The following is a 26,300-nucleotide window of genomic DNA, read 5'->3' on the forward strand; positions in this document are numbered from 1 at the left end:
GTTTTCGTTTTGTTTTTTTTCCAAAGGGGTTTTTGTCTTGCGAGTCTTGAGCTGAGGCAAAGCGCAGCACCTCAGGACCGAAGGCGCTCCGCAGCACTTCAAAGTGGAGGTAAGGGAGGCGGTGTGGGCGTGTTGTGTGAGTGTGATTCAGCTGAGGATATTACCTCATAGAGGATAGGCTGTGACTGAGGAGCCCTGACAGAGGTCTCTCCCTCTGACTCCATTACTCCCGGCCTCTTATCTGGGCTGATTTTCTGTTCGGGTTCAGAGGGGAAGTTTTGACAGCCAGGCTTTACGGCCGCCGCTCTGCTCTGTCGCTCCTGACAGAAAGAAAGAGGGAGAGAGAGAGCGAAAGGGAGAGTGAGAGTGAGAGAAGAGGTGGTGACTTCATTCCCTCTCCCAGCCAAGCCTCCTCCTCCTTCCTTTTCTTTCCTTTTTTTTTTTCCCCCTCTAACTTGAGCGTAGCCCAGCCCGGCAGCATGCCAGCAGTCTTCATCTTGCTGCGGTCCCTGGTTATCAGGCTCCTCAGTAGCAGACTGGCAGGCTCAGTGGCTCAGTTCCTCAGGAGAAGCTTCTCGACAGGCGCTGCCCACCTTGGCACGGCACTGCGCCACATCTGGGACCGGGTCCGATCCCAGGAGTCCAAGGAAGCCGTCCTGGGCTGTGTGTTATGCATTCTCAACATGCACAAGAAGGTGGAGAACTGAGCTCTCTCTACACCCTGTGATCAACCCTCCACCTCCTGCCGAACAGAGACCGCACAGCTGTGTAGCGAGGAGAGAGTACAAAGGGATGTGACAGACTGTTTTTTAGTTTTTTCATTTGGATTTTTTTTTTTTTTTTTTGGGATTTTTGTCTCCTCACTGGGACTCTGATCATGTCGGAAAGCATCGTGAGGAAGGTGCAGCCCTTCACCATAGGGACGAGGCTGTCAGCTCCAGCTGTGCCAAAATGCCAGGAGTTCACACAGAGTTATCTCCCCGCTGAGACTCTGGATAACTGCGTGCTGCAGCACAACCTGAACTCCCTCTACCTCAGCCGGCCCCAGGGCTGCGCACATGGTCCCTGTCTGGTCGCGCCGACTGTCAAGCAGGTCGCCCCAGTGAAGCAGCGGCAGGAGCACATGGCGGCCGAGGACCACCTGAACCAGAACGTGGCGTCTCCGTCCTCGACGGTCTCCAGGTCCATCAAGAAGATCACGATCTCTGGGAGCAGAGACAGAATGGAGAACATGGTGGTCGTGGGAGCAGCGCGGCTCTCGGTCGCCGGGTCCACATCCGAGAACAACAACAACAACAACAACATCAGCAACACGTCAGAGACGCATCGGCCCAGGATCGTGGGAGTGAGCTGTGAGAATAAGCCGAATTCTCAATTTAAGGTACAGAACATAAGCAATTAACTGTAACACTGTGTGCCATAACCCAGTATTACTTTCCTTTATAATGATGTAATAGAACTTGCTATTGTGGAAATATCTCTGAAAATACAATTATTGTTGATGGACATAAATAATTATCTTTTTTTTTTTTTTTTTACTTTTTAGTGTGATTCCAAGCAAGCAAATTAAGCTCAAATTTATCATGGAAAGCGGACACAAATTACAGTTTACAGTAAGAATGTACAAATGGTCCAGACAGTTTTATTCAGGGATTATGTAACTTTTTGCTGAATATTTTTTTTTTATGATACATTCCCAGCTGAATATAAAATCTTGAAGTTATTAACACAAATCAGATTTAAAGGTGGATTTGTTTGTTTTATTATGTCCAAATATAACAGTTATTGGAGTTAGTCATGAGCGCACGCAGAAGCCAATAACCCTGTAAAAAGGCTAATTATAATGTGCAACGTTCCTGCCTTGTTGCATTATTTATTTCATTCCTGTCCAAGCTTGTTCCAATTATTATTTTCACCCCTGCCAGAAGCTGATTTCATCTCAATATTATAGGTTTTACTGAGAAAAGACAGCGGTGACGACATGCAGCCCGCTCAGGGACGGACCTGGATGCAAGTGAATGGAGAGAAGTCAGTCCAGCAGGTGAGATCCCCGCTGAGCACCAATGAAAACCTGACATGCTACTGTTAAAGGAACATGTGAAATCCAATAAAGTTTATAGCCTTTAATCTCAGAAGAAAAGTCCAGCATAAGCAGGCTTTTTTTGTGCACATTATTGGCCGGCATCTTGACAATGATGCTCTTTTTCCCAGCTTTACTCCCACTGTAGGAAAACAGTTGTTTTGCCGTGAGCCAGCTGTGTGTTGATTAATCTCTTGGAGTTTCGGGAGGTGAAGTCATGCGCTGCGTTCGCCAAACTTAAACAGTTATATTATACATTTGGAGCAAAGTTACACCGAGGTGGAAAAAAAACATTTAGGTGAGCAACGTGTCTTTTTGTGCGAGCGGCCCACAGACACCCAAGTCACACCAGTCGTTTCCTATTTTTCACTTTGTTGAAGAAGCATGCGCTGGACGTAAACAGTGAGGGTATATTGTGGGATACTGTTTAAAAGGCTGTTGGATTTTGGCCCGTTGCTTGTTGAAGTCATGGGTGTAGCTTTGTGCCTGAGGAGCTGTGTTACAGCAGCCGACCTCGCAGACACACACTGGAAAACATGAAGTCAGGGAAGATGTTGACAAAAAAAATTATTCTGCAGCCACAAACGTTACTGTTCTTCTCTTAAAATCACATTTCGCTCATGTCTTCGGCCCGTAATTGTCATATTTGCTGATGAAGGTGGTGGCACCTTCACCTGTGCACGCAGGTGAGAGAAAGTGATGTTTATGTGTGAGCATGAAAGACGTCAGACGCTTTAGGATTTACTCGTTCCCTGCTTCCTTCTTGTGCCCAGATGTTTCCTGATTGGAGAGTGGTAGGAATGCTTGTCCATCTTATTATAGCTTTTTCCTTTTTTTTTTTTTTTTTTTTGGTTTGTTTTTTCAGCACATATAGTGTTGACAGGTCGCTTTTGTTATGTGAGACTTTGGGGCCAGTCTGGCACGGGTTTTTATGGTCTCTCTGGATGGTAAACAAAGGTTTAATCAACATTAGATATCTCTGAAGCGACTGCAGCTGGAGATCTGCCGCTCTCTCGGAGGGAGTCGTCACGAAATGAGGGATGATGGTTTTGACTCTTTGGTGTTGCTTGACTGAGAATCAGATTCCTGTCACCTTTTCAACACTTCGTCTTGCTGTGTGCTCACACAGATTTCAGTGGCCAAGCTGCAGAAGAAGGAGCCTCAGAGGACGGAGAGTCATCCACACACACAGAGCGAAGCATCTGCAGCTGTTCCACCCCAGAGCGACTGCTTCACTCAGCGAAACTCGCTCTTCAGCAAAGAAGTCCTTCAGGTAAAACGGAGAAAGCACGCACAATATCCACCTCGACGGCTTTTCCTGGTATTTCGGGAGGCTTTAACACATGTTTCAGTTCCTCATGAGAAGCTACACTTTCCTCATCTCTGCATCAATCTTTCAAATAAGAGCGGTCTGAAGAATTTACTCTCCAGAAAAGTTATATTTTATAGGCACAGATGTTATAGATAATTTAAAAAATAAGCCCTGGTGACAGCTTATCAGAAGGCCTCATCTGTCCTGATGTATATGAGACGAAGCTGCAGTGAGTTCAGCGCCGCGAGCCGAGCTGCGGAGATGGAATCGGTGGGGGAGCTGCCTGTCGCATGACCCGCCGAGGAGAACAAAATATGTCCTGGATCTTATTTTGTCCCAAGAACTGTGTGAGCAGTGTGTTCGGCAGAGGGAAGAGAGGGAGGGGAAACCGCCACAAGCAATTATTTAGGGATGAGATCATTGTTTGGCTCCATCTCTTCACGCCTATGGCCCAGGGAGACTCGGCCAAGCAGCACAACTGGTTGTGTTATCTCATCACGGCATCCACCTCGCCGCAACAAGGACCATTTCTCAAGCAGTTCGGCTCGGGGACATTTTGTCCGGTTCTCGGCGGGGTCACTGGGCCTCTGTTGTGCAGCTTGTTTGCTTAAAGGGAAAAAAAAAAAGTCAACTGAAGGAACCTCAGCTGTACTTTCATTTTGAAAAATGTGCTCATTGCAAGTTGTTAATGACCTGTAGGCCAAGGCCTGTAGCCTTAGAAGCTATTTTAAAATTTATTATTTTTTTCTAAAGAACAGTTTCTTTTATTTAAGGTTTTAAATAATCCTAAACTCTGCTACTGGGGCTTATTTTACAGTGAATTGGTTGACTGCTTTCGCTGGTGAAAATGTATTTTTACAGTATTAGATTGCAATGAAAGTGGAAGTCCGCTTTTCAGTGAGGGACTTTTAACGGCCCCGAATGGTTGAGGCGAGAGGAGCAAAGCAGGTCACCACATGGAGGAGCACGGCTTCGTCGAGGGCCATCTGTCTCCAAGGCTGCTCTGCAGCATGTCTCGCCTTTCACCATTTCATTTGCATGATAGAGGAAGTCGAGAGAGTTCAACTCCCGCCGTATCGCCAGCGCCAAATTACATTAGGAGGCGAAAATGGTGAAAATGTGGCGAGAATAAATAACGTGCAGAATCTATCTTCATTATCCTTTAAAACAGAAATTGTTCTAAAATTTCAGGAATGAATGAATTAAACAATTTTTTTTTTTTCATTCCTCGAAAAGCTGGAGGATCAGTCCGGCCTGCATGAATTAACTGTCTCCTCCAGTAGACTGAGGCCCGACTGTAACACTTTGATAAACAGGCCATTGTTGTCGAGAGCGTACAGGAAGAAACAAGGGAATCATAGACTTCCTGTATGAGGTCATTATAACGCCATGGGAGCCAGTGTGAGGAGATAGGGCCGGGCCTGTTTTGTCAAGCTTTTTTCCTCCTGTTCAACCCAGAAATACCTCTGCCGCCTCGGGGGCCTTGTAAAGTTAATGACCGGCATCTCTGGGGAGAGGTGACTTCACATTTTAATCAAGACCAAAACGCCGTTTGGTGGCTGTGCCGTGTCGGAGCAGAGATACTGCTGGATCTATTTCTAATCAAAGTCCTTGTTAGAAATGTTTCTTTAATGTCTTTTTTTTTTTTTATAATATGCATCCAGTGGTATGAGCTCTTACAGATCGACCCAACAAGCAAAAACAAAACTGATTGTGATTTAGGAATTCAATTAATCTGGTTTGCCATTAACTTCTAGGCTGTTTTTCCCTACAAAGAGCAAACATGTGCTATGTAACAGTTTCTGATATCGGCCACCTGGTTGAGCCTGTTCACTTCTGACTGGAGTTCGCCAAAAGAGGCAGCTCTTCAACACAAATGTCTTATGCAACAGAGCCGCTCCACTTGCCAAGAGAAACTTCTGCTCTGCATAACATGACACTGAAGAGCAAGGATGTGTTCTCGGTGTGCTTGACTCTCCACGTTGCTCCCAGGCGGGAAAGAAAATGTGGCTTGTTTGCTGGATGAATAGAATAAGACAGTGACTACCCTTTTTTTTCAGTCTCATGTCAAACCCACTGGACTAAGATCTGTTTGAAGTTATTAATATAAGTTGTTTTGAAAACACTGCAGCAAAAATGTATTAATTTTAGCTTGTCAGTGTTTGTATCGATATATATTACTAGTTCATCTCACTGTTGACCCCAGGTAATTCACATGCACTCGACTCAGTGCAGTTTCAGTGAGAATAATATGAGTTGTCATCACTTATTACAAAACTCTTATTGATAACTCAGTGAGTACTTCTTTTCTGAACAGTTTAGCATTTAAAATGTACATTTCTGTCTGTGTGACTGTTTTCTGCTGCAGGCAGAGGCATGGATCAAAGGAAAGCTGCAGGATCTGAAGGATGGGTGCAACGTTCAGTGCTGCCCCCTGCAGGACTGGGAGGAAGCTTCACAGACTCTACAGAGGGACCTCAAAGACTTTGAGAACACCTTAATTCAGCTCAACCAGGTGATCAAACGATTCAAGGCAAGACTCGGCCTGAAGTGATGCATTACCGTGTCCAGAGCAAACACATCAGGTTTCCACACGAGGGAAATGTAATGTTTATTTTGACTTTGAAAACATAATGGAGATCTGAACGCAACCATAATTCATGACAGTGGGGCTAAAAGCGTCTGTCTGATCACATAACACATAATGCAATGGTCCCACAGACAGATCCAGGCCCTCGCTGTTCCACAGTTCTGTCAAACCCGTTTAAATATTCCCCTTCAGGAACGATGTTTTGAAGTCAAATGTAAGCCTGAATTAACCCACTTCAATATTTGGACACTCCAAGAAGGACAAAGGGGGATTTATCAAACATTTATCAAATCTTTTGAGATGTCAAATATGTCCTTCCACACTTGTGTTCTTAGTCTCTCTGAAGAAAAAGAACAAAAAAAAAACTCAAGTGAACTTTGGATGAATTTCTATTTCCCAAGATGGGCGAGCAGTTAATCTGCAAGCTGAACCCCACGTCTGAGCTGGTGAGGAAGCAGCTCGGCCAGCTGAGGGACCAGTGGCAGACCCTGAAACTAGCCGCCAGCCAGACCAGGCCTCTGGGCGGAGCCAAGTCCCTGCAGGAGTTCAACAGAAAGGTGGACCAGCTGGAGGCGTGGATTAAAGAGAAGGTACAGATCAGTCACTTCTAAAACATGGTACCGTTTCTCCGAGTTCATTCATTCATTTCCTTGATGTGGAAAGGGCGACACTCTTCTCTCTTTGAAGCGTTTTTTTTTTTTTTGTACACATCTTTTTTGAGTTAATGTCCTCATTTACACATTCTTTGTGATTGCTCTCATTAGTACATGACCTCTCTCCATTTATTTAGGCACGAAAACAAAACCGAATTAACTGAGCCCGTCCCCATTGACAATTATACCAGAGCAGTTTTGCCCACAGGCCAATCTGAGTCTACAGACAGCTCTAATCAACAGTTGTCAAGATAATTGGCACAAAAACAGCACTTGCTAATGCAGGAAATTAGCTCAGTATCCCGAAGACATCTCTTGTTTGTATATATTCACCGGTGTAAAACATCTGCCTGTCATTATCAACAAGCAATCATGTGGCGCATTTCGGGCCTTGTGTTTATCTCTGTGTTCGTGCTGCGTCTGGCACCGGGGAAACTAATGATTAATAATGGACCTGTGGGAACGTAATGGAGGATGTTGCTTATGAAGTCTATAAAACATCCATCCTCGGAGGAGATGTATTCTCCATTCAGTTCCACTCGTTCCTGACTCTATGCATCGGTGTCGAGTTCAAAGTTTCCTTCCTCCCCGCTGAGGGCTATTTCTGTTTAGTGTCTTCCTTGGTAGCAGGACTAATGTGGCTTAATCCCGGTGCCTCTGAAAAGGAGTAATGATCAGGTTCCTAACAAATGGGGGCTGTAAACACGAACTTTTATGTGTGCCAGCAGGAAGAGGAGCAGTCTCTGGTGAATGTCCTGAGGGAAAATGTTGACAAAATGCAGCTGACCAGGAGAATTTTAGATCTTAAACAGGTGAGTGCTGCGAGAGATCATGCAGACAACCCATTAAAAATCAATAAAACACTGATAAAACATTTTACCTGAAAAACAGCATTTTTTTGATGCTATAATGTAAACATTTCCATATGTTAATGCTTTCATTTATAATTTTGTGGAGACTTCCTGGTCATTTATCTACGGCTGACTGTAATTTGTCTCCCAGCATGAATGTAAAGACAGCTGAGGTCATAGTTGGACTGTGTTCCCCCCGCCGTCTCCCTGCAGGATGAACAGCTACACAGAAACCTCCACGAGGAGATCAACAACTTGGCCCTTAAACTGGAGAAACAAGGGAAGACAGATGGCAAAAACATCTCCAGCAGGAGGAAACACATCAATAAAATGTACAGTTTGTCCCCTTAAGTTGAACTGGAAAGATGTGTGACTCATTTTCAATCTGGAGATTAATTGAGGCTGAACTTTTGTGTGTGTGTGTGTGTGTGTTTGTGTTTGTGTGTGTGTGTGTGTGTGTGTGTGTGTGTGTGTGTGTGTGTAGGTGGCTGAAGGTCCAGTCTCATCTGAAAAACTACCATGAAAATCTTCACGTGGCGCTGGAAGTGTCCTCGTTTTACCAGCAGGCCGACAATATCCTCTTTGCTATTAACAACATGGTAAGATCTAAGAACTTTATTATATGACCCCTTTAACCATACCTGGGTTTTAAACATCGCTCCCACTCCCTGGTGGTTTTCAGAAGAAAAGCATATGTGCATCCAGAGAGCTGGACAGCTTTGGAGACAGAGAGATGCGAGACATCGCCAGTCAGATCGTGGTGAGAGCTGGCTGTTCACCCAGAGCTGCAGTGCTTGGCCGGATCTTTAAATGTGTGTTGCAGAAGCCCCGCTCTGCCTAACCTGCCGGTCTGTGTGTGTGTGTGTGTGTGTGTGTGTGTGGTAGATGCTCGATGTTAGCGTATCCCAGATGTCTAATCTCCATCCCGCCCTGGCTGCCAGCGTTGCGCAGAAGCAGAGTGAGGTGAAGGACTGCTGGACGCTTCTTCAGAAGGTCTACAGGTACGCCAGCGAGCCAGAGATACCACGGACGGCCCTGGTGGCCCTCACTGCAAGCCTCATTTCACACCGTAATTGCTGCTTAGCAGGATTCCACTCAGCTGGAACTGTATTTTTCTGGTAATACTTTGCTGGGAGCTCACATTAAAAGCGTGTACTGGCAAAACTCAGAAGGAGCTTCATCACTAAAATCATCATCATCAATTTTTTTTCTATCCTTCTTGATTAGCTTTGTTTAATCTGGGCTTGAATCTGTCAAAGTTTATAACCAAAATGAAGGACTGGCGAGTCTCTCTGTCTGGAGAAAAAAAAACCCCTTTAAGTATCACTCGCCACCCACCTTTTGGGCTATAATAGACAGTTTTCTGTGCCGCTTTGGAATTTGGATCGCAGTGAAAAGTGAATAATGCTTTGGCAAAGTGTCAAGTTGGCGCCATGTTGTGTTTGCTTTTTACAATTAAAAGCCTGATGTAATCTGAAACACGGCTGAAGCTGAGATGGGGCATGTTTACAAGAAAAAGTTTTTTTATGGAATTTGTAAAACAGATTTATTGGTAATGTAGCCTTCAGTGAGTATCCAGACTTTTACATCACTGGAATTTCTAGAACATCAGAGCCCTTATCTACCTAATGAGTACAGCCGTGCTTAATTGCTGTGGTAAAACAGGAGCCAAACCAAGAGAGTACATTACTTCATGTACGCTATGGTCTGTTCTGTTCGCATTAACATGGTTACAGACTCCAGGCATGTGGAAAAACATCACATCTGTATAGATTAAATATGCCTGTTAGTAGTTTGTTTCTTAAGAGTTGCTTTTAAAGATTTTTCTTCTCATTATTATCGTCATTGTTATTATTTTGGAGAAAGTAGCAGGAATATTAAACGTACATTAATTCTTTTCCCATCAGAATTAGAGCAGAAATGAGTATTGTTCACACATGATTAAAGTAGTGGTACTTCATCAAGGAATATACCGGTACTTCTCTAAAACATGCTCACGGTACTATTATTAGTTTCAGTTCATGTAAAAGTACAAAAGTACGGATTGTTTATGTTCTTCGAGTTATAACTTCAGCATTTCTTTACCCACTTGATTCAAATTTTGGTTATATTACACATACAGACTAATATCTGTTGTAATATTGGAGTTGCTTAGACAAATCCCAAAAAATTGATAAAATAAAGTAATAAAAAAATAGAACAAAATAAAATAAGAAATGGTTGTAGTACGTGAATAAAGCAAGGGGTAAAAACAACAGATATCCGCGCAGCATGACATTCTTTCCATCTCTTGATGGAAAGTCAGAATTGACTAATGGATAACAATAAAAATATTGGAAGCCTAATAAAAAGGTTCAATTATTCCTAATAAAAAGCACAACTGAAGTCGGCAGCCCTGACATCCATCTCCAGTATCTCCTGCTTCCAAAAACCTCTCAGGCCCAGAGCCTCTGGATGCCGGTGGCCTATCTTTAGATCCAAACATTACGTCACCGTCTTATCGGTTGTGTTTCATAACCATTTCAATCAAATAACACAAACACTGCTATAAAGCCTCATTGCCATACTTGGAGTTCGCTGCCTGGGACCTGAAGTGTGACCTCCTGCTCTGCTCGCCCCGCAGGAGTGACAAGACCACACTCTCTCTCGCCGGCTCCGCTTTCACCAGGGAAGACGCTGACCTCCTGACAGCGGCCCGGGAACCCCACTGCAACGTGGGAACGGACACGTATGGGATCATGGGAAAGGAGGTGAAGGAGGAGCGGAATCGTCTGAAGGGCTGCGTGGTGAGCGGCTCTGGTATTTCATTCTGACGCTGGGGGAAACCGCACGCTGTGTCTCTCGAGAAGGAGAGAACAACGCCATCAGCGCTGGCAAAAGATGAGACCCCGCTCTGACCAGTGCTGCGAAATCTGCGGCTGCAGAAAGTGACGCACTTTGTCCTCTGGTTTGGAAAATGCCAGACTTATAACTTAAGCAGATTTTTCCAAAATAGAGTTTGACAGATGTGCTGCAAGGCAGCAGCTTCTGGTTTTGGCACCGAAGTTAAAGCTAGTTTTCCATACTATCAACTAATTAGTCATATTTAATGGCATCATCTGACATCGTAGTTGTGTAAAAGCCTTAAAACAATGGGAACAGTAACTAGTGCTGCAGAGAATAGCGATAACTTCACTGTTTCTTTGCAGTCTTCTTAATCCCCCAACAAGAACCTCAGGCTCCAAGCGGTACCTACGTATATTGCCCTGTAGAAGCCACAGGAAGACCTCATAATGACACTATTTATCCTGGCACAAAAGTTACATCTGTTTCCATGAAAAATGTCAGGTTGTGCCTGTGCAACATGGTTGAACAGAAGGCCAGAGCGAATAAGACTTTCCCTCCGACCCCAAACTTCACTTTATGGTAGAAAAATGTGTTGGCTTTCAAGCGTTCTAACAAAAGCACATTCATTTGAACTAATCGTGTCTTAATAGATGGTCTGTGGGTCAGGCCAGGTTGAATGAATAAAGCACACGGAGCATGCGGCTGCCTCAGACACGACATTCCTGATCCTGGAGGCCTCCTGGAATTTTATTGACTGTATGCGTGCTCCTATAGTGACCCCACTGCCCATAAACAGACACGGAAATATACTCTGCGTCTTTTGGAAGATGGCTTGTCCAGAAACCTAAGTGTGTGGTACGCTGAAGGCAGTAATTAACTTTGAATTTAGTCTTTGAACCTTGCAGATTAAACTTCTTTAAAGCCTGCAAGTGAATGCATGGAGACAGCTTGGTGTCCCATAATGCAATGCTATTCTCATCTTGTTGACTTTGACCACTGCTGAAGTCATGGTTGGCCCTGTTTTGCAGAATTTTTAAGAGCTCAAACCTAGCATTTACTTTTTTTTTTTTTTTCTTAATTGTCATTATTGAAATGCTTTTGGCTAAATTTATATCCCCGCTTGTTTTTGTCTTCTCTTGCCGGCCCTGTGATCTCCGCACCGTCACCTCTGGAGACCATTCACTCCAGCTTGTAGCCTTTATTGCAGTGGGAGCTGGGAGTTTCCTGGGCGCGCTGTCTGTGGGAGTTGCACTTGTTGCTATTTATGGAAGGGTTATAAAGACACTGTAAGCAAAAATCTGGAGCCCCAAGGCTGAACTCAGTGCCCAGCACAAGCAAAAAGTTGAACAGTCAGAGTAATTTGTCACATGCTTTCACTGCACTTTCAGCTCCCAAGTGACCTGAATAACATACAAGTGCTGTAGTCTGTGGGCTCATAGCAAATTCAAAACATATATATATACAGCGGTAAATGACACATTGAATGGATCTGCAATTTGAATAAACCAGAAGTAACTGTAAAGGTTTTAGTGGCTGCCTGCATGCTTGAGTACACATGTTCAAATCTGTACATCCGTGTCCTGGTGTCAGCAGTAGTGAGGCCTCTTGTTTCTGGGGGTAAACATGGCTTTCCGTCTGTTTTTCTGGTTAATTGTGGCCAGATGCTGTGGCTGGAGACCAGATGGACTCGGTGCTAAGTGATAGCTCTTGGCTGACATCACATCACAGCGCGGTGGAGAAAACACAGAGGAGAGCAGGAGATCAGCAGAAGACTGATAAGAAAGGACAGGACCCAGACAATGAGAAGTACGCTGCAGTGGTGGAAGATTAAAAAACACAGAACACGGCTGAAAATGACAGGGCAAATCATTAAACAGCTACTTCTTCGCTGCAGCTGACACTACTCATTTTCATGTGGTGGAACGGGATGTGGATTGCACCACAGGAGTTGTTTACAGTGGAAACTGCCGTCCAGGATGAAGGACAAGAGCAGATATCTGGGGGGGAGATGGCAGTGATTGTTATCAAGCATGTCAAATGAATCACGCTAGTTTGTTAGTTCTGGAGCTTCAGTCCATGAACGGAGTGATGAGGTGCCTCTTCGCAAACCGAGATTAGCCGCTGGAATGACTGGCAAGTTTTTAAATGATGTTGGACAGCGTCAGTTCTCCTCCGCTTGCAGAAATTTGGAGGCAATACTGTCCACGAGTTCCTATTCTTTCAAAACGATCTAATTATAGTCAAATTGTAAACATTTTGTCACCATTTTCTATGTTTGGCATGCTGGGTAAATTCAGATCTTTTCATTTGGCATTGACAGACATTTTATTGTCCGAATAAAGCATGTAACAAATTACATGAATTGTAATTAATTCAGAGCTTTTCTGTATGTTCAGCAGACGAGTAAACAATGTCACAGTAAGAAGTACTTGGAAAACAAAATAACTGAAATGATATAATTACTTTGTTGATCCTGATTTATGACGAAGAATGGCTATGCTGTGAATGATTTGGGGTATGCGTTCTGACATTGGCTGTGTTGGATCTTGTTGCTTTCTGATGTTCCACAGAGCCTTTTGAAGTAGACCATCGCGGATGAAAAGGCCAGCTTTAAGGATTACTCACTGTGCTTTCTGTAATAGTCCAGATCCATCCAGTTTCTCGTTGGAAACTCTGCTGCAGAGTCCTTTGGCCAACCTTTAAAGTACTGAGATGGTTGTAAAAGTGCCTTAGTGGCTGTTGACATTTTTAATATATTTCTGAACATAGACAAGGTCTAAAGCTTTGGCACTGACCTTGCTGAAAACTCTCCTGCGTAGCTGTTAAGTAAAGCCGAGGTGGATGGCAATGGAAATCATCGTCTGAGACAGACAAGGCTCCGCTGCTTTAATGAGATCTGGGGAAAGGGCATTAAAAAGGAGTTTTACTCTCAACAACAATGGCTCCTTTTCATCACCGGAGTGGCTTAGCACATGCTGCTAAATTTGCTACACCTAATATGTTCATTTATGAAGCCATTTTCATGTATTTAAACTTTTTTTGCTGCCATCTTTAGTATTTTTTTATTACAATTGCTGTTTCTGTCAAACAGAAATAGTTGGTGTCTTTAGCCTGGCCTGGCTTGTTTCACAGAGAATAGTGAACCTTTTGTGAGTGAGCCTTGTGTCTTTATGGGTGAAACTTTACTCTGGGCAGCTGTCCACCTTGTCCGGCCTCCAGCCAGAGGCATTAACCCTGGACGACAGAAAAGTCTGCATTTCTGAGATGTTTACGGATCCTTTCAGTATTTGTTGGGTAGACGATACGCATCACACGCTGATCTTCTACATTTTCCTAAAGACACTTTTACCGCTTCGCTTACAGAGCATCGTCGACTGTGAGAACGGCAGGCGAACCCAGAGCCAAGATCAGCAATCGGCAAGCCCCACCTCCGCACCACCGGGAGACGGCCCAGCCTGCGCGAACGGTGCCATCGTCAGACATAAGTTTAAAGGGGAAAGGTGACATTTCACTCTGGCTTCACTCGGTCTGTGACTTACATAATAAAGAGTCTTTATGTAAGTCATAATTAGAGTCACATGTCTGTATTTTCTTTGCAGCAGGAAGCCCAGACCAGAGCCCAGGCTTGCCACCGCTCCTCAAGGCCACCCACAGCTTCATGTTCAGCTCCAGAAGTTCACCGTGTCTGCTGACAAGGTGACCTGACCTCTGCCAAGCACCAGAATTCAGTTTGCAGAGCTGCCCACATTCACCTCACAGGCTGCGCTGATAGAGACTTAGATTTAGTGTTAAGTTCTTGCTTCACATAAGGAGACGAATTAAAAATGCACACAGCTTAAACAACCACGCAATTCTCTAGAATGAAAAGAACATTATCTTTTCTGCTATTGTGCAGTAATGTTAGGTCAGGTTTTAAAAATAATAATAATTACAGCCAGAATTCATCTTCTGATTTTAAAGTTTGGAAGACTAATGAGTATTTTAGCTTTGTTGCCCAGACAGGTGATCGGAGCTATTCACCTTCATTTTCCATTCTGTAGCTCAGTCTTTTAATTCAGTTTGTGAATTCTATCAATCAAATCTGAATTTAAACCATACTCAAAGGTTAGGCATCTGCATTGCTAATTAAACTGTTCTGCCATCAACCCAAACATTAATCTTCTACTCTGTAGTCATGATCTGCACAATACGTCATCATCATTGAGAATTCCACTTTCTTACATAACGACCAATAATTAATTGACCATTGATATATTGCACATCCCTGTAATTGCAGTAATTTAAATGTCATTATTTGAAGCAGCATGTTCTCGTGGCTTTGGAAACTCTGTTACATCTGCGGTGTGTTCTGCAATCACATATTTCAATCCTCATCGGTTTAAACCCATCTTTGTTTCACTTCCTTGCACCGATCTCAACCTCAGACTTTGTCCTGGCTCAAAGACAACGTCTCCATGGCGACGCAGGTGTGTTCAATAGCCAGCTTCGAGGGGCTGGAGGCGGCCAGGAAGTGTCAACAGACTCTGGAAAAAGAAATCCTCACCAACAGAGCCAGGATAGAGGTGGTCAAAAGGGTAAATCCAGGGCGCACCATCACATCCTGTAAACATACACTTTGGACCATTACCTTGAAAAAAATAATCCCCACATATCCTCATCCAGTCCGCTTTGCAGGTCTGGTTTGTGTATTAATGAAATAATGAACTAGATTAGGTCAATATTTCACACGTGAGATTTCTCCTCATCACATTTTAACGCTCCCCTCAGGAGGGCTACGGGCTGGTCCGAGCTCAGCACCCAGGAAGCTCCAGGATCCAAGAGTTCCTCGGCCAGCTGGAAGTCCTGTGGGAAGAGCTGAGGCGGAGGCACCAGAGAAATGCAGCCTTTCTGCTGGCCTCAGAGGAGCTTGGTTTTAGGGTAAGCTTCATAAATTGTTTAAATTCATCCCATTTTAGAAGAAAGTTAAGATCACTACAGGATTCTCTTGATTAATGCCACCCCTGTTGGGGGCTTATTGCTGGGCAGGGACCTGGATTGTATGCATGCAGTCTCGGGTAGAACTTTCATCTCTACCATCTTGATTGATAAGAGTCTTTCAGCGTAAACTCACAACAGTTTATGAAAGTTCAACCAAGGGGAAAAAAAACATGAAAATCGAGATTGATGATGTTTTGGAAAACCCTCTATTTGAAAACCTGCAGTTCAAAGAAGGCTCCAGTTCCATTAGATATACCTCGTACTGTCTCTGCAGAGTCCCTTTGGTTTATTTAGCCGTACACTAAATCACTTGAAAGCCACAGCAGGAGGAGCTTCTCCTTGAAACGGGATCCCCTCCTCTGCTCTCTGCAGGCTGTGAAGGTGCTCCAGGCGCTTGGCAGCCTGGAGGCCTGGCTGGAGTCGGTGGAGCTCTCCATGAAAGAATCGGCGTTAGCCGGGGACCCTGAAACCATGAGCGTGGCCGAGAGGGAGAGCCGTCTGCTGGAGAGGGAGGTGGCGGCACGCAGCCCGGAGCTCAGCGGCCTGAGGCAGGAGGTGGACCGCCTTCACGCTCACAACCATCCGCACACACGAGGACTGCCAGCGCGCATGGAGGAGGTGGAGAGAAAGTAAGCTGTTTTGTTTTGTTTGGTTGAGGGGAAGTCAGGGATAGCCCTCCGAGGCTCGTCATGGAAGATTTCTGTTATGAATCCATGAACAATCACACTCTGGTGCTCGTCAGTGTGGTCAGGAAATAAAGTCTGTCACTGTTTCCAGGATCTCAACAGGTTTGGCCTCGACATGTTTGTAACCCAACTTTGGAAGAGTTTATTCATGAAATCCCCAATTTCTATTTTAAGATAAACAATTTCACCCCATTAAACAGAAGAAAATACTGGGTGTATATCCATAGATCTCATAAGTTGCCCTTTTTTTTTCCATGTTGGCTCAAACTTTTCTCCATGTGCTCATTAACTGCTCAGCTCAAGTTTATTCATTTGTGAGTCATGCGGCAATAAGCAAGGTATACCCTGCTGCTCTGACTTCCACTTCACCCGCGGCTTGTCAGTGTGTGTCAGAGTCACCCGCTCCATGTTTGGAAGATGACGCCCCTCTCCTGCTTGGCCCTTGAAAGACAGTCTGTAGCCATGCATTCAGTAAAATGTTATGATGTTGGCCGGTTCACTGGACGTACCTTTGTCTATAAACAGAAACTCGGATTCTATAAGGGAACACGAAGCAGACTAAAGAAAATAAAGACACAGAGAGGTGTCGGTGTAAGTGTTTCCAGGGTGGGAGCAGAGATGGCCACTTGTGCAGTCTGAGGGAGCATTGATGCAGGTCGAGACTCTCACCAAGCAGCTGTTAGACACTTGGAATGAGGTCATTATTTAACACTACATAGAAGTCACTTAAGGCTCATTTGTTCTGAGGAAAATACCCTTTCAAATCAAACCCTTTGCGTTCTTATTTATAAACCCTGCGCAGGGGGCAGCCTTTACGCCCTGAAGTACAGGATGTGTTTATGTGACACGTGATATATGATAACATAAACAGCGCTCAAGCATGGCAACAGTCGCCCAGTAAACTGCCAGCGGTCTCTGTGATGTGGTTCAGCCGAAGGATGCGGGGCTGTGATTGAGGATGTGCACCGCAGCTCAGGTGTTGCTGTTGGTTAAAGCGTTCCTGCTGATGTTTGTGTTTTTCCAGGTACTATCGCATTCAGAGTGCTCTGACCCAGCAGAGCTCCGAGCTCCAGGACACGCGCATGCTGACTGAGTTCCTGGAGCGGGTGGAGCTGGAGGAGAGCCAGGAGCTCAGTCGGAATCGCTACAGCCTCAGTCAGGTAAAAGGATCAGCAATTCTAAACATGATAGATAAACATGTACGGGAAAGCATCATTAATGTTCTGCGACCATCAAACAGCAGCTTTTCTGCTCCGTGTGCCTGACAGGCTCCTCACGATGACGCCGCTGCTACTCTGTTGGGTTTCCAAAGAAGTGGCCATGGCGGCGGCGGGAATGGCGGTGAGCCCCTGATCGAGGCCATGGGTGACCCGGTGGAGGAGCTGCGAGAGGCTGTCGAGATGCTGAATGACACAGTGAGGGAACGAGGCCGGTCGCAGAACCACGACCAGGCCATCCAGGCCCTGCTCAGCAAAGTAAGGCCGCGTTCTCTGCAAAGCGTGGGTGCATGGGAGCAGTAGCTCAGTGGGCCGCTGTAGTGTTAAGTTATAATGATCTTAGATGATGCTGGATGGTTTTTACGTTCAATAGAGCCACATCTGGTTTCCCTTTTTCCATGGCTGTGTACTTTAATGAGACCCAAACAAGCCACCACTCCCCTTCACAGGAATGTTTTGGTCTTAATTCTATTTATTCTCGGTTTAAAAAAGAACACATGTGTCAAAGTAGCACATGCACAGATGTTGGGAACTCCATGACACCATTTTGAAAACTAATTTGCTTTCTGGTTCTTAGTGGAAAACAAATAATACTCAATGAAGTATAATGCCTTAATAGCATCCTACTCATGATGACTTTGTGCCTGACCAGCATGCCCGCCTTGCGGTGCGTGTGGAGGAGTGCCTGAGCTGCAGCAAGGAGCTGAAGCTGGACATCCTGGAGAAGGAGACGGACATGGCCATCCAGTGCGAGCCGGACCGCTGTGGCCTGGAGGCTCTGGAGGACAAGCAGGACCACCTGGAGGTTAGAAGACAGCATCAGCGCGATGAAAACATCTGAAATGATTCACTGGTGCAAATACTTGCAGCGTTTCACTCGATTAACTTTGAATCGTGTTGCTCGGCGAAGAAGGGGAAGCCCCCCCATCCGTCTCTCAGCCACCTTCAACACATTGTTCCACAGTCTGTTTCCTGTTGTGCCAGGTTTTTTTTTTTTTTTTTCTCACAACAAAGAGAATCGAGGGGCCGGCCCACCCCACGTTTGTGCTGTGTTTAATTTATTACATAAACAGCGCCGGAGAAATCACACACATACATGCACACACAGAGCGTGCAAAAGTTTATTATTCACATGGGATATTTATTTATGCTTGTGTGAGTCACTGCTCTGTTTGCTCTCAAAATGTGTGTGTATGTTTATGAGTAAATCGGGTAGGGTGTGTGTGTGAGTGCCCAGAGGTCGCAGAGTTGGAGATGTAAAGTTGGTAAAGTTCTGTGTGAGTCACTTTTGGGCAGTGGCATGTTTATAACACACACACGCTGACACACACAGAACAAAACACACACAGCTGTCTGGAGTTGATACCATTGAGGAGCAGAAATGACCTAATCTCCCATACTGAAATAACTGTGCCGTCAGCAGGCAGGCATCCACAACTCTGTGTTCTTGAAGCTGAGCCGTAGCTGAGAAACGTTATGAAGTATTGCTCCCACAGAACCTGAGTGCTATTAATTACGGCCTCGTCAAAAGCAGAGAAAAAGTGGTCAAGATTGCAAGCTTGCTTTACCGTTTCGGCCCATATGTCGGCCATATGGGCCCCTAACTGAATCATATGCATGGAGCCGTGGAGGTGAGGTCATAGTCAGAGATACAATTGGTACAGGCTGTTTGAGTGATGCCAGGCTTGATGGGAGATGATTGGGTTTTTCGCTGTGATTCCCCACAGATTGAGTATGAAGTCATCAAGGAGGACATAAAGGAGATGGAGGAGCAGACGTCGCAGATGAGTGAATTGTGTCCGGAGAGAGTGCGCGTTCTCCGGACAAAAGTCCAGACGACGCTCCAGGCCTGGGACGAGCTGGGAAAGAGTATAACAGAGAACAAATGGTGCCTGAAAGAGTTTGTGCACCTCCAGGACTTCTTCAGGAGCTACCTTGCCATGATGTAAGCGCAGCGTGAGGATGTTGTGACGTTAGTCTGAGCCAGAACCTCTTCCATAATCCACTTTGCTTGAACATCTGCCCATTACAAATATCTTCAGAGGGAAGAACAGGATGTTCTTGTTGTCAGGCATTAATCCCCGGGGAAGTGTATAATTTAGGATGTGCTGAGAGGGTTAGAGCAAGTTTCCGGGGCCGAGTGTGACAGGGCGATGGATGGCGGTCCTGTCAGAGGGGGGGAGTCTGGTCATTCTCATGTTTTGTGAACGTATGGTCTTTCTCACAGCCCTGTTCCCTCTCCCAATCCTCTGAATAGCTCATGGACAGAAGACACCAGGTCGTGCATTTTCTCAGACACAGCCTTGCACCTCTCGAGAGACGGACAGAGGCCACTGGCCGCAGAGCTGGACACGCAGATCGAGCAGAAGTTTAAGGAGTTTGACGAGCTGGCGACAACAGGAAAAAATCTTTTAGACAAAGAACACCACCTCACACAGATGGTGAGCAACGAGAGCCGACCGCAAAATACCACCGCCATTCTCCAATCTACTGTTGGTTTTAGTTGGCGTGGTTTTCAAATCTTGCAGGTCAGAGAGCGCATGGAGGAGCTGAGGAGCATGCTCGGCTGGATCTTGGTGCACTGGAGGGCTCAGAAACAGCAGTGGCTTAAAAAGATGTGCAGACAGGAGGCCTCACAAGATAACATTTACTCTGAGGCAACAATGTGTAACCCATTACCGGAGGTAAATGAGCAGAGTGATACACGCTGTACAAACAAACAAGGGCGTTTAGTCTCGTGGCTACCACTCCTTCTCGACAGTCAGATTGTCCCCCGTTTAAGTGTGTTGCTGGGGGCCTTTTTTGTGTGGACTTTGCATGTTTTCTCTCTGCAAGATTTGTTTTTGGACAGGTACTCTGCTTTTCCTCACAAATACAAATTCATGTTTGTAACGTTAAATGGTAATTAGTTTTAATGCTCAAAGATCGACTGGCTTCATATAGAAACTAAGTTTAAAGCACCTAACATGACCAACATAAGTACTAAAGGAATCATTCAATCACTGCAAATGTCTTTCACACACAGAGCTCATCTCCCCAGCAAGACGCCCTCCAGTCTCAACAGAGCCAAGCTGTCAGCTCCTGCAAAGACACAACAAAAACAGCAAGAGACAGCCGGCTCTCGCCCCTGCAGCCCAGGCGTGTTGAGCAGTACGAGGAGAAGCAGGCGGAGGATGGCTATGAGGTCATGAACAGCATCGGACCGCCGGGCGAGTCTCCAAAGGCCAACGTCGTGGTGCTCAAGGAGAACAACAGCCCGCCTCTGGGAAGCACAGTCAACCTCATCCTCAGCTTCGGTAACGCAGGGGACAGTCAGGTTCAGGTGCTCGACCTGCCTGCTGAGGCCGAGGAGGCAGCAGAGGAGGCGTCTGAGCCTGTCCACAGGGTGAGAAACACTCTCGGCATTTCACACAAGAAGATAACAGTGATATTGCTCTCCACTGTGTATTTCTTGTTCCCGGAGGTCTCTGTAATAGCACTGCATGGGATCCCCTTCTCTCTTGATATTCATGCCTCTCTCTCCTCTTTCGGCCTTCCTATCTTCCTTTCCCCACTGTTTCTCCCTCAGTCCACTGTGCCTCAATCTTCCCCCTGTAAAAGCTTTTGGAGGCGCTGCCAAGGGCTTTTGGAAAATACTTTGGGTAGTTTAAAGAGAAAGAGAAAGATTTATCGGCAGAGTGCAAATGAGGTAAATTGCGCTGTGTGAGCTGGCATTGCATGCAGCGTCTCAAAGTGTGCTGGGACAGCATGCTGTGTGGAGCCGCTTTCTGGGGGCAGCATGTTCTACTAACCCATTACCAGGTACAGCCAGTTTCCCCTGTGCTGCTGCCCGCTGTGAAAAACCCATGCATGGGCGTAAATGTCAGTGAGTCAGGCCGGAGTGCCATCACACTTTCACTGAGACCATCTCCGAAGTCACTGTGGCTGGAAAATGTACAGTTACCAGGAGAGAGGTTAGGAAACACAACACTTCACTGCTAAAACTCACTATTTCCCACTTAAGTGCAGTGCCGAGTGCAAACCCAAAACCAAATAAATTCCTCATTTGATGAAACACATTATGTCATGACATTTAATGGGATCGGAAAAGAAAGGTGCTATTTTAACAACCCATTTGTAAATACAAATAAATGCAGTGAAGCATCTTAAAGCATCCAGTGAGTCTTTTCCCTTCCCAGAAAGAAATGGGACATTGTTTCAAGTTCCAGTGATAAATTTAGATCAAACCTTTTCATTTTTTTGTGTGTGTGCTTTGTTGCATAAAATCTGAAATTATTTTTCAGGTGTTGATTGCATGAAAAGGGGTGGATATTTTACAGTGTGTGTGTTCTGTTGAGTGTTTTTGCAATGCCATGTCTGAAGAAGCAGAAACATGTTCAAAGTATCACACTTTAGAAAAAGGACACATTCTTCTATATTAATACGTGCTGATAAAAGTAGAAACACCATGTGAATCTCTTTACTCGTTGTAAAGTTCAGGCTTTGGAAAATATTCCAAGTATTAAAGAAAAAGTCATCCTTTGAAGGATTTCTCTACAGGCGGTTTCCCATCTCCAAGGACACAACTTTGAACATTTCCTCTAAATCAGGTCATTGATGAGGAATGGGGTAATGCGCTAACGCTCTGATTCTGGTTCACTTCCAGCCACGTCTACCCTAGTTGTCCTTGTAAAAAGGTAACGCATTTAATAGGCCCCTCTTATTTAATCTGCCTTGTAGTTTTTGTCCTTTCAGACTCATACTGCGTGTAATCGCGACTAAAGCATCTATGATGAAGTAGTGGAAGTAAAATATTTATTTTGAGATGTTGACAGAAATAGAAAAAAAAGATTTAAGTAAAGATATTTAATGTCTTCAAACAACTAGAATAACGTCTCCTGCAGGACTGAGGCATTGAAATCTATGTATACATCTTGGGTTTGTTTAGTTCAGTATCAGTCTTTACTGTACTCTGCCAGCAGCCATTGTGTCTTTTCATCTCGTCTTTTGTTACATGGTTTAATTCCACAGAGAAAATCCAAAAACTAAAGTGGTGTTTTTCCAACACAACATTCAAACGTTTCTTTGGAATTGAACTTTTTAAATGAGGTGGAATTTAAAAGTGGAAAGTGCCGATGACAGAGATCAAATGAGTATGATGAGTAAGAACAGCACATGCAAACTCTTTCCTGCTGTAAATGTTGACAGAAGCCCAGTCGTCTTCTTCTGTCGTTCCATCAAGGGCTTGATGAAAACCTGGCCGTGTTTGCCTCTGGCGGCCGTGCCACCATTGTGTGAAAGAAAAGAAAATCGTTCTCCAGAATGGCTCCCAGAAGGAGTGTGTCCGAAATGCCAGCGGAGGCGCGGCCATTACACAGCGAACCAGGGCTGAACTTTCAGGAAAGGAAAGGCCTCTAGACTGCACACCATGATTTATAGTCTGGGGCTTCCACAGAAACAAGAGATTAGTCACAGAGTTGAAAGTTCAAGACATTACAGCTGTGTATGACGGCATGCGCGGCCACATGTGATTTTGATTTAAGTCCTGCAAAGTGTGCAAATGTAATCAGGTCCATGTTCTGTAGTCCTTTCATCTAACGTTTTTTTGTCTTTCATGATTTTTTTTTCCCCCTTTCATATGTTTGCGTTGTTGTGTGAAGCTCATACATTCCTGCATCTGCTGTTTTCTAGGATGTGCGAGGTGATTTTCTCAGTCAGTTTTGCTCCCATGTCCTCGTCCATCTGTGGCACACAGAACGGCTCTTGTTCTCACAGAGAGCCTCAGTCTGGAGCGTGCATGCGTCTGTCTGCAGTTAATGGTCTGAGATGCACTATCTGCAGCTCCAGCGCCTGTCTAAGATCCCTTTCTTTTTGTCTTTAGGTGAGTACGTACTTGCATGTCAAGGATAACAACCTGGCTGCGGCCCCCGTGTATGAGAGCATTACCCTGCCTCGCCAAAAGACTCGCTCTGCTGCCTCGGCCTCCCCCACCCTCTCGCCATCCTCCTCCCTGCCACCCGCCTCCGTGCCGGCGCCGCAGATGAGCAACGTGACCTTCCACCCTTCAACGGGAAGTGGCAGCGGCTCCATCTTCAGCAGCCTCAAGAGGATGGGGAAGAAGAGGAAAAGGGAGAGGGATGCTCGGCGTCACACGATCCAGAAAATCATGGGAGTGGAGGAGCAAAGAGAAGGGATGCCTCATTACGCCTGCGAGGCAGTCACATATGACACACATACGTGGCCTCTGAAGGAGGGCCGCAGGAAGAAGAGTGCAGCGAAAAATGGGGGCATAGCGGAAGCAGCGGCCTATGTGAAGAACCCCCTACTGAAAGACATCGATACAGAGTGTTCAGGAGAATACAGCATCACTCCGTACGCCGTATCAGCAGGGCCGAACACGTCGGGTCCGGTGAGGAGTCACTGCAGATTCCTGTCGTTAGGCTCTGTGCTGAGCTTTGATCTGCCAAAGGACATGACTCTCATACCCAGCATCCAGGACATCATTACGATAGCGCCTCCAGAGTCCAAAACCGGGGCAGCGCCCCATCCCGACCCCCACTCCCAGAGACACACAGTCCTGAGCTCTTTCAGACAGACCCGGCCGACTCCCACCGTCACACACAGTTCTGCTGAAACCAGCTTGCCTGAAATAACAGCATCCACAACGGCAGCTAAAGATGTGCCTGATGTAAACAACGGTTTCCAGCTTCCTCCATCCCCAGAAGAGGACGAGGATCAGACTGTTCCCTGTGATGACTTATCCAGAACCGGGTTCGCTCTGCACGAAGATGAAGAGGTTGAGTGGGACAAAATGGTGTCAGAGATTGAAATCAGCCCAAATGAAAAAGATGGGACGTACCATTCCTCAGAGCTGCCTATTTATGTAAACCACCCCCCGACTTCCTGCAGAGGAGGACACAAGCACAAGTGTCCCAGCGTGAATACGCTCATTCGAGACCTCAATGGACACCATTACCATAAATGTGCAGGACCCCAAACTGCACATGAAGACGGTCCTGGATCTAAGCTGAACCAAGCCTGTCACATGAGAGTGAACCTGAAGTCCACAGTGAGCGTGAGTGTTCGGCAGGACTCTGTGGACTCCGGCATCTCCACATCCAGCAGCATCAAGCTCTGCGCCGACGCTCCATGTGCAGACGATTTGCGGCCTAAGGGCGTTGTGGGAAGGCTTGTATCTCTTGAAGTGGGATCCATAGACTGCGGCGCAATAAGAGATGACATTGGACCACCCTCAGATACATCTCCGTCGTCAACAGAGGCGAAAACTGAGTCTGTTCACCCCGACCACCAACAGTTTGAGGAGGAGGAGGAAGAACTGGAGGATATTTGGAATCACACCACAAAATACAGGCAGAGCGTCTGCTCAGACATCATGTACCAGCCCAGACAGGAGGACTTTACAGCCTCCAACCACGCAAAGGAGCCTCTCGGCAGTTCACCTTCAGCTTCTACCCAGGCTGTGCTCTACAGGAACCTGGTCACCGCCTCAGCACCCAATCTTCTCGTGGCTGAGTTCAAACTGCCTTCTCACATTCAGTGCTTGCTGGGCTACGACAAAGGTCGAAGTCCCAAAGAAAACCTTCCTCCACTCAGCAAGCGGGACCGGAGGTCCTGGGCAGCTTTTACAAACGGGGAATCAACCGGCAAGACTTCAGTGGTGGTGAACGAGACCGCATCTGATCCAGTGAAGCTGCCGGATGTGGGGGACAATCAGAGATATATTTATCAGTACAGGGAGGATGAGGAGGAAGAGGAGACAAATGTGGGGGAGGAGGAGGAGGAGGAGGAGGAGGAAGACGAGCACACAGGTGGCTTGAAGGTGAGGGGCGCGTTTGCTCTGGTATGAAATTGCCTCCTCTGAAATTGTACTGTCATCACAAAAGAAATATCTTACATGTGCAGCTCGGATATCAGTTTGTTTAGTGTAATTATATAGTAAAAAATGGAAACACCTCAATGGTTGAGAATTGTCTTTGCCTCTCTGATCCTTCATGAAAACCCACAGCAGCAGGCTGTATATTGAGCTAGTCAAATAAATGGTGTCACTGCTAATGGCTGATAGATTTCTGGTTGCAAAGACGTATGTTAAAGCCAAGGTAAACAAAACCACATTTTAGGCGAGTGCAGAAAAGTTTGAGGCAAGTGAGAAACAAAGTGAACTTTCAACATGTACACCGAATTCACTATAAGGCCCGTTAAGGCTGTAAGGCAGCAGCAAGTGTTAAGTAAGTGTTAAGTGTTAAGCAGCAACTGGAATTTCAGTGATATAATTTAATTTCTTCCTGTCCAGGATGAGTCCATGAGCCTGCTGTCAGTTCACATAGGTCTGGATGGGAGCAGCCAGCAGAACAAAGCCTCAATACACCCTCAAGACACAGAGAATCCAGAGCAGCAGATGGCCACAGGGGGGCGCTGTTTCATTCTGGTGAGGTCTCCCAACATCATGTCTGGGGCCTTGTAGAAACAGGGGTTCCCTGAATGCTGTCATTAATTCACAGCCCTTTCAGAGTGGAAAGCCTGAGCTGCAGTCTATGGAGGGAACGCTGGAAAGGAAGCACAAGCTACAGCTGGGAGGAAAGAAAGTAAGAAATGTTCGGGCCAGCACGGTCAGCAAATGCAAAGCCCTCAGTCAGCAGCACACCTCTTATCTTATTTTCACAGGCTGCCTCCAGAGGCTGGAACTGCTACCATGCTGTCCTGTATCGAAACACCTTGTGCTTCTACCAGGATAGAAAGGATATACTGAGGGTGAGCAGAGGAAAACACAGGGAAAAGAAACTAGGATCACTGAAATGATCCATTATTGATGGGGATGGTCAGTGTTGACAGGTGTGTGTTGTGCTGTGCAGAGTTCTGCATGTGGCCTCCCGCTGAACCTCACCGGAGCCGAGTGTTCACCTGCCCCAGAGTACACCAAGAAACCCAACTGCTTTCGACTGCGGTAAGACAGACTGACAGGAAGAGCTCACACAAAGCGTATCATTCTGACACTTCCCATAATACACCAAGACTGTCAATAGGATGTCAGATGATCAACCTGTACCTGCGGAGATGGAACAAAGAGGAGAGCAGAGTCAGCTGCTTCCCACCACTTGAATTTATGAGCAG

General features: G+C 45.8%; 1 protein-coding gene across 4 annotated transcripts in view; it reads left to right on the plus strand.

Moving 5' to 3' along the window:
- Window positions 1-483: 483 nt before the first annotated feature.
- The window catches only part of mymx (myomixer), a 28,342-nt gene continuing 2,525 nt past the window's right edge, over window positions 484-26,300 (plus strand). Inside the window, exons 1-28 of one of the 4 annotated variants that reach the window (XM_030106908.1) lie at window positions 484-1,381; window positions 1,952-2,041; window positions 3,210-3,353; window positions 5,761-5,907; window positions 6,384-6,572; window positions 7,361-7,447; window positions 7,700-7,818; window positions 7,971-8,085; window positions 8,169-8,246; window positions 8,372-8,487; window positions 10,110-10,272; window positions 13,676-13,812; window positions 13,912-14,008; window positions 14,737-14,886; window positions 15,080-15,229; window positions 15,662-15,918; window positions 17,000-17,135; window positions 17,244-17,450; window positions 17,845-17,997; window positions 18,920-19,137; window positions 19,450-19,633; window positions 19,721-19,876; window positions 20,218-20,577; window positions 23,053-25,011; window positions 25,483-25,617; window positions 25,691-25,774; window positions 25,854-25,940; window positions 26,042-26,133. In XM_030106908.1, the coding sequence (XP_029962768.1) occupies window positions 878-1,381; window positions 1,952-2,041; window positions 3,210-3,353; window positions 5,761-5,907; window positions 6,384-6,572; window positions 7,361-7,447; window positions 7,700-7,818; window positions 7,971-8,085; window positions 8,169-8,246; window positions 8,372-8,487; window positions 10,110-10,272; window positions 13,676-13,812; window positions 13,912-14,008; window positions 14,737-14,886; window positions 15,080-15,229; window positions 15,662-15,918; window positions 17,000-17,135; window positions 17,244-17,450; window positions 17,845-17,997; window positions 18,920-19,137; window positions 19,450-19,633; window positions 19,721-19,876; window positions 20,218-20,577; window positions 23,053-25,011; window positions 25,483-25,617; window positions 25,691-25,774; window positions 25,854-25,940; window positions 26,042-26,133 (6,314 nt within the window). In that variant the 5' untranslated portion in view covers window positions 484-877. The remainder of the gene's footprint in view (window positions 1,382-1,951; window positions 2,042-3,209; window positions 3,354-5,760; window positions 5,908-6,383; window positions 6,573-7,360; window positions 7,448-7,699; window positions 7,819-7,970; window positions 8,086-8,168; window positions 8,247-8,371; window positions 8,488-10,109; window positions 10,273-13,675; window positions 13,813-13,911; window positions 14,009-14,736; window positions 14,887-15,079; window positions 15,230-15,661; window positions 15,919-16,999; window positions 17,136-17,243; window positions 17,451-17,844; window positions 17,998-18,919; window positions 19,138-19,449; window positions 19,634-19,720; window positions 19,877-20,217; window positions 20,578-23,052; window positions 25,012-25,482; window positions 25,618-25,690; window positions 25,775-25,853; window positions 25,941-26,041; window positions 26,134-26,300) is intronic. The other 3 variants (XM_030106910.1, XM_030106909.1, XM_030106911.1) reach the window with 3 other exon arrangements.

Source organism: Salarias fasciatus, chromosome 13 (assembly GCF_902148845.1).
Source record: "Salarias fasciatus chromosome 13, fSalaFa1.1, whole genome shotgun sequence".
NCBI lineage: Eukaryota > Metazoa > Chordata > Actinopteri > Blenniiformes > Blenniidae > Salarias > Salarias fasciatus.